Here is a 12,916-nt window from a genome sequence, read left to right as displayed (position 1 = left end):
GTTGTTCCCTCACAGCCAGCAAAGTTTGAGCAGCATGTCAATTGTCAGGATCCGAGTTGGAGGAGGCATGTATTGATTGATAGAGTGAAAAAGATCTATGGTTCTACTTTGATATTTTTATTAATTTAAGTTTTAAATAATATATTTATTTATTATTTGACAAATGTTAACCATTATTCTTAAGATATTTGTTAAGAAATTAAAAGAATTTTTTTTATTAAATACACAAAATTATATCATCTATGATTTTTTTTTTTTTACAATATCCTATGAGTTTTATAATAAATATTTTTTTTAGTTCGTTAACAAAAAATTCTTTTAGACACTAATTAACAAAAACATTATTATTTAGTCTTTTTTTACAATAGTTTTTATTTATTTCATCAATGATGCTACACTTATTCATTCACCATAAATCTATTCTTGGATAGATCCATGATTCATTGTATTAAAACACTTTTAAAAATGTCTTTAAAAAGAGGTTCATTTTTAAAATACTTAAACACATCCTAATAATTAATTATCGTATGAATTAGATTTTGGCCATTTCTATAATTTAGTCCTAAGAACTTGTAACGGAAACAGATTCGTTTATGAAAACTTCAGGACTTTTAGAAGCATAAAAAAGTCATTAAAAAAAATTAACCTAAAAACCTATTAATAAATTAGATTAAAATATAACAACTGAATTTAAAGCACTGAAGTAAAACAGGTTAAAAACAGGAAATACAACAGGTTCTTTTTGTTTGCGGGCTTCTCACATGTTAACGTAGCGTATACAAATATATGAACATAGTAACAAACCATATATTTCAGAATGATACACAACAAAATTACCTAGTAAAGCATATATTTCAGTTACCCGATGGCAAAATTGAACCAACCACAGAAGAACTAAATTTTCTTTATCATCAAAATTGCCAGAGAAAAAAAAACGTTTACTTATACTTCGACAGACATCACTACCACAGAGAAAAGCGAAACAAAAAAAAAAATACCATTTCTAATACTACAGCTGCCCCTAACTGCTTAACTTGCGAACCATGCAAGAACAACTGCTTCACCTTACAGTGACATATAACAAAGACCAAAAAAGGAGGAAAAATAAAAGATAAAAATGACAAACTGAATTTTCAACTATTCAACATTTCTCAGAACGGTATTGCCGGAAGATTTCACCATGCTCCTCCCTTGGTGCATTTAGAGTAGTACTTCCCTGTCATGAATCCAACTGAATTTAAGTGTTGACGACTCCTTGACTCTTGCTTGAGCTCTCTCCTCCAACCTTCTGATTCTTGGCGGCAGCCCGCAAATGTATTCTTGAGCCTTTCTTCCCTCGCCTGAAAGTCCAGTTAGCTGCTCCACCTTCCACCTCCCCACCAGAAACTCAAGTATGTCAGCATAGTCCTTGGCGGTGTAGACCCCAATGCGCTGCGCGACCGAAGAGTAGCTATCAAACAGGTTGTCATCACGGCCGTCATACATGAGGTGTGCTGGCATGGCAATCTTCTTCCTCATCATGTCGGCAAACGCCATAACTGTACCGTCAGGATCGACCTCAAATAGCTTTTCCACTATCTTCGTGTATGCAGTCTCATGGCGTTTCTCATCTGAGGCAATCATGCCGCAGATCTGGGCCAACTTTATATCGCCGTGCTCCTTAGCAAGCCTGGCTGTGTTTCCGTGGGATATGAAGGTTGCCCTCTCTTGAAATGAAGTGTAAATGAAACCAAGGTAGGGGCTGTTCTCGGTTCGAGGATCCTATCCATCAATTTCAATCAGTCAAGAAAGGTCAATACTCAAAAAGTGACAAAAGCAGCAGCTATGAAGAATCAATTAGTGTAATAACTTCAGAGCAACATAATAATCTATTTTAATAATGAATTTCAGGAAAGTGTCATCGTATTCTTTGAAATCTAGCCCTTCATTCTGTGAAGATCCTTCAATAGTTTAAAGACATTCATGTGAATATGAAAGTTGCTGACAGTGACACATTAATGCATCCAGAGGAATTAATCAATAAAATTTATATTTCAGGCAGTTATCCCCCCACCCTCTCAAACAAATAAAGTATCCATAAATGGGTAGCAAGAGTTTCTTTGACATTGCATGATTGTGTGATTCATTAATAAAACTACCATTGCGGAAGACCAAAATAGACTACAGTTGTATAGGATCTTACCATTCCAGACCCAATAAGGTACTGAATTGTCTTTTCAATTTGTTTCATGTCAACTCGACCACTCAAGTAAAGATATTTGTTAAGAAGATCACCGTGTCTGTTTTCTTCAGCAGTCCATGCCCTTGTCCAAATTGCCCAGGAAGTAAGGCTGGCACCTGTTTCATCACGAACTCCATCCAAAGTATTTAACATTGTTTGGTAAGTAGGCAGGGCTTCCTCTGTGATCATGTCTCCGACCAGAACAACAAAGTAATCATCTGGAAGCTCCTTTGCCCTCTCTCTCAGTTCCTTCACTTGCTCTTCAAATCCATCAGAGGAAGGATCCGGTAAAAAATCTTGTGGTTGCCAACATTTTTCAACAGGTTTAAGATGAGTCAAGATGTTCTGCTCAGCCCAATCCTCCAAAGATTTGAAAATCTCAATCTTCTGGGGAGGCATAGAGTGGGTTACTTGAACATGCACTTCTCTGGGAGGAGTGAATGGCTTCTTAATATTTTCAACCTCTCTACAAAGAAATTCAAACGACTTTTAGAGAAATAATAAAATGTTTTTAAATGATCATATGCTGGTAAATTTGATCAATAGAGTGAAAGGCATCATTGGTAGAAGCAATAACCATATAGCCCCCACATGTACAACAGTTATACACCATTACATGAACACAAAAATATCAAAAATCATAAAAATGAGAACATGCAGTTTGCACGGCATCCTATCAAACAGTAAATCAGTTTTGATGCAGCAAGATACATAACCCATGTCTATGCATTAAACTGGAGACACTCTGCTCACAACTATCAGGTATAGGGTAAGGATGAATTGAGAGGGTGGGGACCATATCTTCAATTGGGGAAATGATAACATTTTTGGTAAATAAAATTAGTTGATACCCAAGCCATACCCAGTCACATGATCACATCACTCATATCTTTATATAAAAGATTATGGTACACACCTATTATGTACCTAGCCATATACAATGTGTACCTGTACCTAGCATGTGCATGGCACAAAAAATGGAGTGCACATGCATCATTGATCAACACAAACACCAAAGTCATAAATGGACAGCTTCACAGAACGTGTCTACATCATGCCTAGGTTGCTCAAATCTTCATCCAAAAACTCAACCAACCAGCAAAACAATTTTGATGCAACAGCAAGTAACATTTTGGAGCAGTTACCAATACTTTTTATATTCTCCTCCAATAAGAGAATCACAATTAGTATAAAGTTGGCAACATTCATCAAACCAATATATGCATAAATCATAGGCTAAGAAACGAGACTCCATACTCCATATCAAATAAATCACAAGGTAATAAATACAGAACAAGTTCCAAATCTCCACGGTTGATTATACATAAATTCAATTCGAAACCGAAGAAGAAAGAAGAATCCCAACAACAACAAAAAAAGCCAAAATTTAGTGAATATGTACCAACATCAAACAATAAACCAGAAATAACAAGTCCCTTAAAACAATGGCAAGAATTCAACATGGATAGCAAAACCATTGAACAGTATAAGAATGACACAGACATGCAATATTTATTTCTTTAATTCAAAAAATCTGCAACAGTTAACAGCAGAATTGATATCACGAAACCCAATTCAATTAACCACACGTTTCTTTCACGGTGCAAACAAACATAGACAAAAAACTGAGAGCAAGTGAAATAAAAAGTTGTCGGTATTGAAGCACGATGAAACAGATTTCTCAAGTCTCAACCAAATAACAATCCATTTTCAATTCTCACCAACCCGAAGAAAAATACATGCAAACCCAAAAGGTAAAGTAAAGTAAAAAAAAAAAAAGCGATAAAACCAATGGTGTTGTGTGTATTGAGTGAAATCGAACCACCCCAACCATCAGATTACCAAATAATCCAAACAATAATTGAATATATCTTCCGAGGTTAGCATTTCTCAACAGACAAAAAATACTGAATCTTGAAGAAAAACGTCAATTTCAAAATACACGCGAGAACTAGCGCGTCGTTTGCACTGTTCCCAGCTTTCATTTCAGGCATTAGACACTCAACCACACATGAAAGACACTTTTATGAGAAAAAAGCTACAAAAAGAAAAAAAGAAATAATAATAATAATAATAATATCGCAAAAGGGTAGATCAAAGTGGTAAGTGGAGTTGAGAATCGAATTGAAAAGTTGTGAATGCGTGATTTTTGTTTAAAGAAAGAAGAAAAAGTGTTAATTAGGGGGGGATCTGAGAGTGGGACTAACTTGGAACCGGAGCGGAGGGTGGAGGCCATGCGGAACCTGGGAGATCTGAGACTGGCCATTTGGGGGAGGGAGAAGGTTTGGGTGGGGATAGGGTTCAGTCTCAGAGCCATTGATGAGTAAAGATTAAATGAATCAGAAGAAATTTTGAGGAGAGGAAAGGGAAAAACAAGAGAGTGAAGTATGTGATGTAAGGCAGAAGAAGAAGGAGGAGGAGGAGCAAGTGAGAGAGGGGAAGAAGGGACAACCACTTAATGAATGGTTTATGCGCATCAATTCGGGATTTGGGGATACATCTGTCTTTTCCCTAGCAAAAACCCTCCTCTCTTTTCTCTTAATTTACCCTATTACCCCTCACTAGCTTAATTGCACTCTTTATCATTGTTTAATTTTTGGGTTTTTAATTGGATGATTTTAGTCATTTATGTTTTAATTGTGTCCTATAAGTATCACAAATGAGTTGAAACTTAGGGGACTAAAATTACACAATTCCGATATTTGGGGGAATTAATTGTCGCAGTTGAAACATGAGGACTAAAATTGTACAATATCGATGAGTTTCTAAAAGTGTAATTACACCTTTATATTTCTCATTTGGTTAACATATTCTTTCATTCCTAATTAAAAAACTCTTTTAGGGTGTGTTTTATTTGTTAAAAAATAAGGGGTTGGATAGTATACAAACATTTGTCTAATGTTTGATTTAAAAAATAAAATAATGGACCATGGACTGGACAAATATCCAAAAACTTGTAATTCACTAAATTTCGTATAATTTTTTGTTCGGTGTCTAACAAAAGTAAACATACAATATCATCCATATTTTTTGACTTTTTCATTATCCTACACTTTTTTTCTTTTTGCCTATGCGCCTCCTTCTCTAAACCTTCCTCTCTAAATGTCATACCTTGGACATCGACGAGAACCACCTTGAGCGTCGACGAAGGGCATATGGATTGTTATTGTTCTCTTTTTACTCATTTTTTTTTCTTTTCATTGTTAATTTATTCAAATGTTTTCATCATCATCTTTCTCCTTCTGGCTATGTTTTTTTCTTTCTTTTGACCAATTTCGACGAGACCACATTGCGTCGTTGTGTCACTGTTGTCATCGTCGTGATCCTAAGGTGGTCTCACGTCCCCAGGTCCTGCGCCTTGTGGGGTTAGGAGTCATGCCTCCTTCGTGGAGGTGTCTCTCCTTTATTGCGCCTTTAGGGTGTTGCTAATGTACCTAGGATTTTATAGTAAAATTTACATTATTGTGTCCAATATATAAACACATCAAACAAGATACGCTACAAAATTACTTGTACTAACCACCAAACAATTTATAGTACAAAAAGTTATCATATGACTTAACTACTTGTTCAATGTTATTCTGTCCGTTCTGTTTTTTTAATAAATCAAATGCACCCTTAATTAATTTACGCCCCTTAAGAAACGTAAAAATAGAGATATAAATAAAAGAAAAAAAAACCCACATCAGTGAGTTTGAATCTGAAGCCTAGTGGGGAAAGCAAAAACCACTCCACTCAATCAAGTTGCAAAGATGACCACTTAAGTTGTTCAATCTTCGAGGCAACATTGTACGCAAGAATTTGGTCAAGCTCTCCTACAATGGATCAAAAACCGTTTTTGTGTTGTTCATCTTCTACATTTTGCCAAATCAGGAACCTCCAAAACCCTCGATCGGACGATACCACCACTGTCTATTGTGATTCTCAAAGTGGTGGAAAAATTTTGTTGTCTATTTTCAAAATTAGAACATTTGTGGGGTTTTTTCTTGCTTTGATTTCAATTGCAGTTTATAGGGTTTATTTGTTTCTAACTTGGGGTTTGAAAATGGAAAACAAAGAGAAAGAAAGAGAGGAACTAGAAAATTATCAGAGGTCTCATGAAGCTTTCGCCGAACCAAAGATGTATCAAATGCAACAACTTGGTAAATTAAACTCCAATTTTTTAATTCGATTTTTTTTTTTTTTGGTTTGTTGAACATGTGTTTTAGTTTCATTTAATTATTATAATTTTAAAATAATAATAACAATTAAAAATTGTCACTATATTCATTATGTGTGTAAAAATAATTCAAAAAATGAATTATTGTTTTTGATGATTTTTAATGGTCATTATGTTAAAATTATTAACTACAAAACTAAAAAAAGAATTATTTTTATTGACTTTAAAAATTTAAAGGATTAAAATAAATATTTTAAAAGATAAAAGACTAAATTGAATAAAATTGACAAACATAACAAAATAAAAGCATCTTTTAGTCTTCTTATTTTCTTCCAATGTTATGAGTGCTCTTGAGTTGTTGAGCATGTAATTGTGTTAAATAATTTAAAAGAGATAAACAAGCGTGTAGATCAATTGTTGACTCGTGAAGTTGTTTTACTTTAATCAATTATTTGTAGTTATCATATTTGACAATTGAGTAAAATTATCTTTCATGAGAAATGCGTATCATATCCAACGGAATATCATATATGATTTACATTTAAAAATCATATATGATTCACATTTAAATTTAATTAAAATGTATTAATAATGTAAACATTTTTTTATAATGTTGCTTATTTAATACTAATGATACTTGTTTAATATAATGTTTTCAACAATTTTTTTATTATTGATTTTCTATGAATTTTTATTATTGATAAAAATATATTAAAGATTATAAGTTTTATGAGTTTAATTTTTACTTAATAAATTTTATTTTATATTTTCAAATAAAATTTAATTATTAATAAAAAAACATGTTAAATAATTGATTCCTAATCTTTCTAAATTATGAAAGAATCTAGTTGATTAGTTTGATATTCAGTTTTTCTTATAAGAAGATCGAGTAAGTGACTACATGCCATGATAAGAACTCTTAAAACTTTCTTCATAATTAAAAGGTTTAACTAAATTAGTTAGATAATATGCATGAATTATTGTATATACTTTGATATTTAAGTTCGATTCGTATAGATTAAAAAAATTATTAACTTAATTGAGTGAAAGTAAAAATTAATCATGCTTTGATGTTATTTTATGAAAATAATTATAAAATTTTGATTTCAGTCCTTCTTATTGTTTGAAAATATCAATTTTGTTATTTTTTTTATGGAAACCAATTTTGTTCTTCGATATATGGTTATGAAAGAATAGTGGTTAGAACTAAAGCAGTAAAATGAATTTTTATAGGACCAAAACTATAAGAAAAGTTTTAGGAGTCCAAAACCACAAGATTTTTTTTAATATTATAGGCAAACTTTTAATTTAATAGCTATTTAATTAAACACGTTAACTCAAACTTTGATTGTATTAATAGGTTAACTACTGATTTAAACCAAACTTGAAATCAACCAAAAATAAAAATGAACTTTCAGATTAATAATCTCCTTTATTATGATTATGATAATGATAACTAAAAGGCTATAACTACTAATGGTCGAAGAATTAGTATTAAGTGATTGAAATAACTTAATCTTCTATTGTACCTCAATTGCGAAAAGTCTTATTATATAATGTTGATTGGACCTCAATTGGAAAAAGTCTTGTAATATAAATTAATGTTGGCTACTAGATTCATTAAAAAAATTAAGAGTTTATCGGTGAGATTGATATTCAAACATAAATTATTATTGATATTAAGTTTTAAATAATTTTATTAAAGTCGACAAATTTATTATAAATGATAATTTTTTATTGACTGACATAATAAAATTATTTTGATATCATCAGTACATAATTTTTTCCCTCAAATTTAAACCAATTTTATTATTGAAATATTAACATTTCGATACTGCATGTTATAATATATTCAATTATTTGTATCTTTGTATTTAAATTTTTTTCAATATAAAAATGAGTTGATATGTTTAAATATGAAAATGAGTTGATATGTAATGTAAGGATTGGAGAAAAGGCTTTCAAAGAGTCAACCTACATTAATTATTTAACTCCGTTAATTTCGAGGTTCTTCAAAGTTCAAAATCACCACTCCTCCTATGAATATACAAACTCTCTATTTAGCAATATATATTCATATAGATTTCAGCAATGCCTAAAATGTATGGAAATCACATGTGAGGTATACGCTTTTGTTATTAATTACTCCTACGTCTTAAACCAATATACTTAAAGTATTAGTTAAAAAATAAAAAAATAAAAATATTTAATATAAAAATCACAAAAAAATTATGAACCACACAATTTTACGTAATAAAATATTTATTTTTTTTAGTTTGTTTACCACTTAAAAGATTTACTACTAATAATAGTAGGAGTATATTTTTTCTATTAAAAAACACTATAAAGAATTAAATATATATTTATAACATAAATTCAATTTAAAATTAATATGAAACTTTTTTACACATAATTTTTCAATAACAAAATATCATAGATAACCTAAATGATTAATGAGTATATAAGATTCTATTAGGTTTATACCCGAGACATATATAATTGATGAACACATAAGCTTGGATGGAAAAGAAAAAGAAAAAAAGTAATATTAATTTATTATCAGAGTAAGTTGCACGTGAAAAACATTATGTTCAATTAAAAGCAATATTTTTGTCTGTCTAATTGTTATCTATTACTAATAGACATGACATGCATGTCCACTTTCCTTAATGAAAGTAGACTTCTATTTGCCATGAGGCTTTTATTGGACGGTTACTGAATTTATTCTACATGTTTTTCCACATATATGTTCCGAAACAATTATTTTTGTTACTTTTTATTTCGCATAAAAAAGTGATGTAAATGCAAGTATTGATACTTGCTAATCGAAATTAAATAATTTTATTTATATCAACTCAATATCGAAAAATATCATCAACTGGTCTATTTGATACCAAAATGTTTATTATAATCAAATTCTAAGTTCAAATATTTCTCAAGTTTAAAATGAAGTTATTAATGGAATTTCTTTAATTTTTATTCTTTACATGAAAACTAAAATTTGTAATAAGTCTGTATCCCAGAATAATAATTTTAAAATTAATTATTAAAAAATAGATAAAAAAATTGAATTTGTAGTTGATTTTTTATTTAAATATTTTTGACAATTGTTGTAAGATCTTTGTTCAATAACAATAACATTATCATTTTTTCTCAACGAAAGTCTTTCTATTCTTCAATAGAATCGTTGTAGCTTTTTAAATAAAGAAAAAATTGTATAAAGAAAAAATAATTAAAACCAACCCGATGTGTTATGACATTCTCTTTTAAATATTTGATCAAATATTAGATTCTAAAGTTGTGTATATAGAAAACATATACGGGGAAAGAAGAGATATCTTGGATTGAAAAAAAGAAGAGAAGAACTGAATTAAGCAAAGAAGCAAAATAAAATGAAAATATTAATTTTTTATTTGAGAGAAAAAATGAAAAGTTTTTAATTAGATTTTACATATAATTTTTTCCCTTTAAAGTGGGGAAAATGTTTGTTGTATTTTTTAAATAATTAAAGATTTTTTATAACATAAAAGCTATGAATAATGTTATAATAAGAAAATAATACAATAAAGTTTAAACTTGTGTTGAATTAATTTTTAACTAATGTATTTTTATTACTTATTTTCACTCGCTTAAATAAGTAAAGGAAATTTTATTTACTTATTTTGTTGTATTTTTATTCATCCATTTTTTTCTACTCTATTTTATTTTATTTTTATCCTTTTCCATTAGTTTATATTGGCATAATATGTTTTTGTTTATAAATGCACATAAACATAAGTTCTAATAAAAGTATTTACAGAAAATCTAAAGGCAATTTTATAAATATAAAATAAAAAATAAAATATTTAAAATTATAATAAAGATGTATATAATTACTTAAAATAATTTAAAATTGAAATTTGAAAAAAAAATTAAGAATGGCGTGTGTTGTTCTTTGGAGTGGAGAAAATCATGCTAACGTGTAATGAAAGCAGTACTCAACACAAAAGTGATTGGTTGAAGTAGAAGTGGATTAAGACTTTAAATGAATTTTATTCATAATAATATGATGGGTATAATTCTCTGTTTGGTTTTACGTGATGTACTTGAATAAGAGTTTGATTGGGATAAAAATAAAATGTGTATTTCAATATTTTAATTATGGTTTTTAATTACTTCTTCCTCTCCCAACTTGTATTTACGGGTCAAAAACGATTTTGGAAGACGCTTGTATAAGGTAGTTTTATAATTACAAAATTTTAGATTAATGTTTCGTTCTAACTTAGGGGAAATTGGCTAACTTTACTTTTTCTTTATAGAGGGATTATAAACAGGACAAATTTTATTTTTTTTTAAAAGTAGAGATAAAAAGATTCTATATTTCCATTAGGTTAAAATATGTTTTTGATTATTAACAAATATTAAATTTTAATGTTTGTCCGTTAATAATTTTTTTATTATTTGTGTGGAGTATTTGATAAAATAATAATTTTGTTTAAATTTTTAATAAATTAAGGATTTTTTTGTTTTTAATAAATTTTGTTGATTTTGGATTAGTTCATTTGAGAAGAGATTAATAACAAATGAATAAAATTTATTAGGAATTTAAAATAAACTTGATTAATTTATTACTGACTAAAAAATATTAAAGATAAAAATATAAAATTATTATTTCATAAAGAAAAAAAAATATTAGAAATTCAAAAAAAAATTGTTAATTTATGAAAGATTAAAATTTATTTTAACCTTCTCATTATAATGGGATGGAGGAAGCTTCTGATTACATATGATACAGAGGTTACTGAAATTTATGGGAAAATGTGTAAATAAATTGTTCTCTAAGTATTTTTCTCGTATGAACATGTGTCGAGTTATTAGAAATCCACATCAATATAAAATTTGAGCAACTACTGTATATGAATTCAACCAAAACACGCAAACTATTAGTCAGTTTTGATTTCTGGTCCATGATCATTCTGCTTTGGCTTGCCCGCTTGAAGCATATTTTGCCAGAGATTCGAATTTCACGTCATTTATTTTTTCTTTGATACCATCTTTTATGATGTGTGTTCTTCAAACGAAAATGTGCATAGTTTGTTTGTTCTTAGCAAAGATTAATAGTATTCTTAGTATCTTTCACACCTGTGCGTGATTGTGTGTCTATATATGTGTTATGTCGTTTGGAATTTGGATACTCTTTTTGCACTTCAGTTCACAGAGAAAAAGACAGAACGAATTACGTTGGCTGAGGCAAAATTAAAACGGCAAAACGGCACAAGGTTTGCTGAGTGTGGTAACTTGTATGAAACAAGTCAACAACAGTCGACAGCTTTCTAATTGTTCTTTTTTTAATCTTGGAATGACTATTTTTTCTTTTGGATTAGAAATAAATGGTCAATTTAGTCTCTAATTCTGTATCTTGTTATAATTTTAGTCCATAAAATTTTAAAAAAAATATTCATATAAGCTCATATTTTTTAGAATTTCATTTAAATTCTCGAAAGTAACTTTTGTTTCTTTCTTATTTTGGTTCTTCATAGAGGACATGAGAAATAATAATAACAAATTTAAATTTAATGACCAAAATGAGAAAAAAAGAGATTAATTTTAGAAACTTAAATAAAACTTAAAAAAATTCAGAAAGTTATATAAACTTTTCTTCAAATTTTAAGAACTAAAATACAACATACAAATTTAGGGAAAAAAAATTGCCTTTTCCTCTTTCGAAAAGATCTTTAAAACTAAGGTTGCGTTAAAAATGAAATGAACATTTCTTTCTTGCTCTTGTGCATTTATCTATGCCTGTTATGTGATGATAGTAAGTTAACTAATTGGAGGAAAGATATATAGGAGGAATTGTTAGACACATATGTGGTGGAAATTAGGTGGAAATGAGAACTAACGTGGTGATGGAACATTGTTTTTTCTTGTTCTTAACGGTGAAAAAAATAGTAAAATCATTTTATTGGAGTAAAGATGGGATTGGAAACATTAATTGAGCATGCATGGTAAAGAGAGATGGAAATGGGTCCTGTGTTTGGTTTGTAACCTTGAAAAACGAAATGGCACATGTTGTCTACAAATACTATGGATCTATAACCAAACTAAGGGGAAAGAAGATAAGAACAGAAGGCATCATGATAAATTTTGTATTTGTTATTGTTAAATACAAAACTAATCAAGAAAACTTACAAGAAAAGCTAAAAAGAAAACTAGGAAGCAATAAATGAAATTCTATGTATTGAAAATCAATTCTTAAAGTTGTACAAGTGATTATATATATATAATCAATTACAACAACAACTAACTTTCAACTAACTAACACTAAGAGCCTCCCTCAAACTAGGAATGAATATTAGACATTCCTAGTTTGAAATGTAAAAATTTAAAAGCACCAGACATTAGGGCTTTAATGTCAATCTCAATATGCTTTGTTCTTTCATGAAACACTGGATTCACAGCTATGTGAAGAGCAAATTTGTTGTCACAGTACAAAGTGGCAGGTTAGTCTATTTTGAATTCTTCCAACAGGTAGGTAAGTCATTGTAGTTCACAAA

General features: G+C 29.3%; 1 protein-coding gene across 1 annotated transcript; it reads right to left on the bottom strand.

Annotated features, from left to right (window-relative positions):
* Positions 1-833: 833 nt before the first annotated feature.
* Positions 834-4,694, bottom strand: LOC114389239 (stearoyl-[acyl-carrier-protein] 9-desaturase, chloroplastic). Its single transcript, XM_028349872.1, has 3 exons — positions 4,429-4,694; positions 2,183-2,687; positions 834-1,761 (listed from the first exon to the last, which is right to left on the bottom strand). The coding sequence occupies exons 1-3, from the start codon at positions 4,536-4,538 to the stop codon at positions 1,201-1,203; spliced, it is 1,176 nt and encodes a 391-aa protein (XP_028205673.1). The 5' UTR covers positions 4,539-4,694; the 3' UTR covers positions 834-1,200.
* Between the last annotated feature and the right edge of the window lie 8,222 nt (positions 4,695-12,916).

The sequence above is a fragment of the Glycine soja genome, chromosome 2, assembly GCF_004193775.1.
Source record: "Glycine soja cultivar W05 chromosome 2, ASM419377v2, whole genome shotgun sequence".
NCBI lineage: Eukaryota > Viridiplantae > Streptophyta > Magnoliopsida > Fabales > Fabaceae > Glycine > Glycine soja.
Note: the sequence above shows the minus strand (reverse complement) of the source record. Positions and strands in the feature narration are given on the sequence as shown.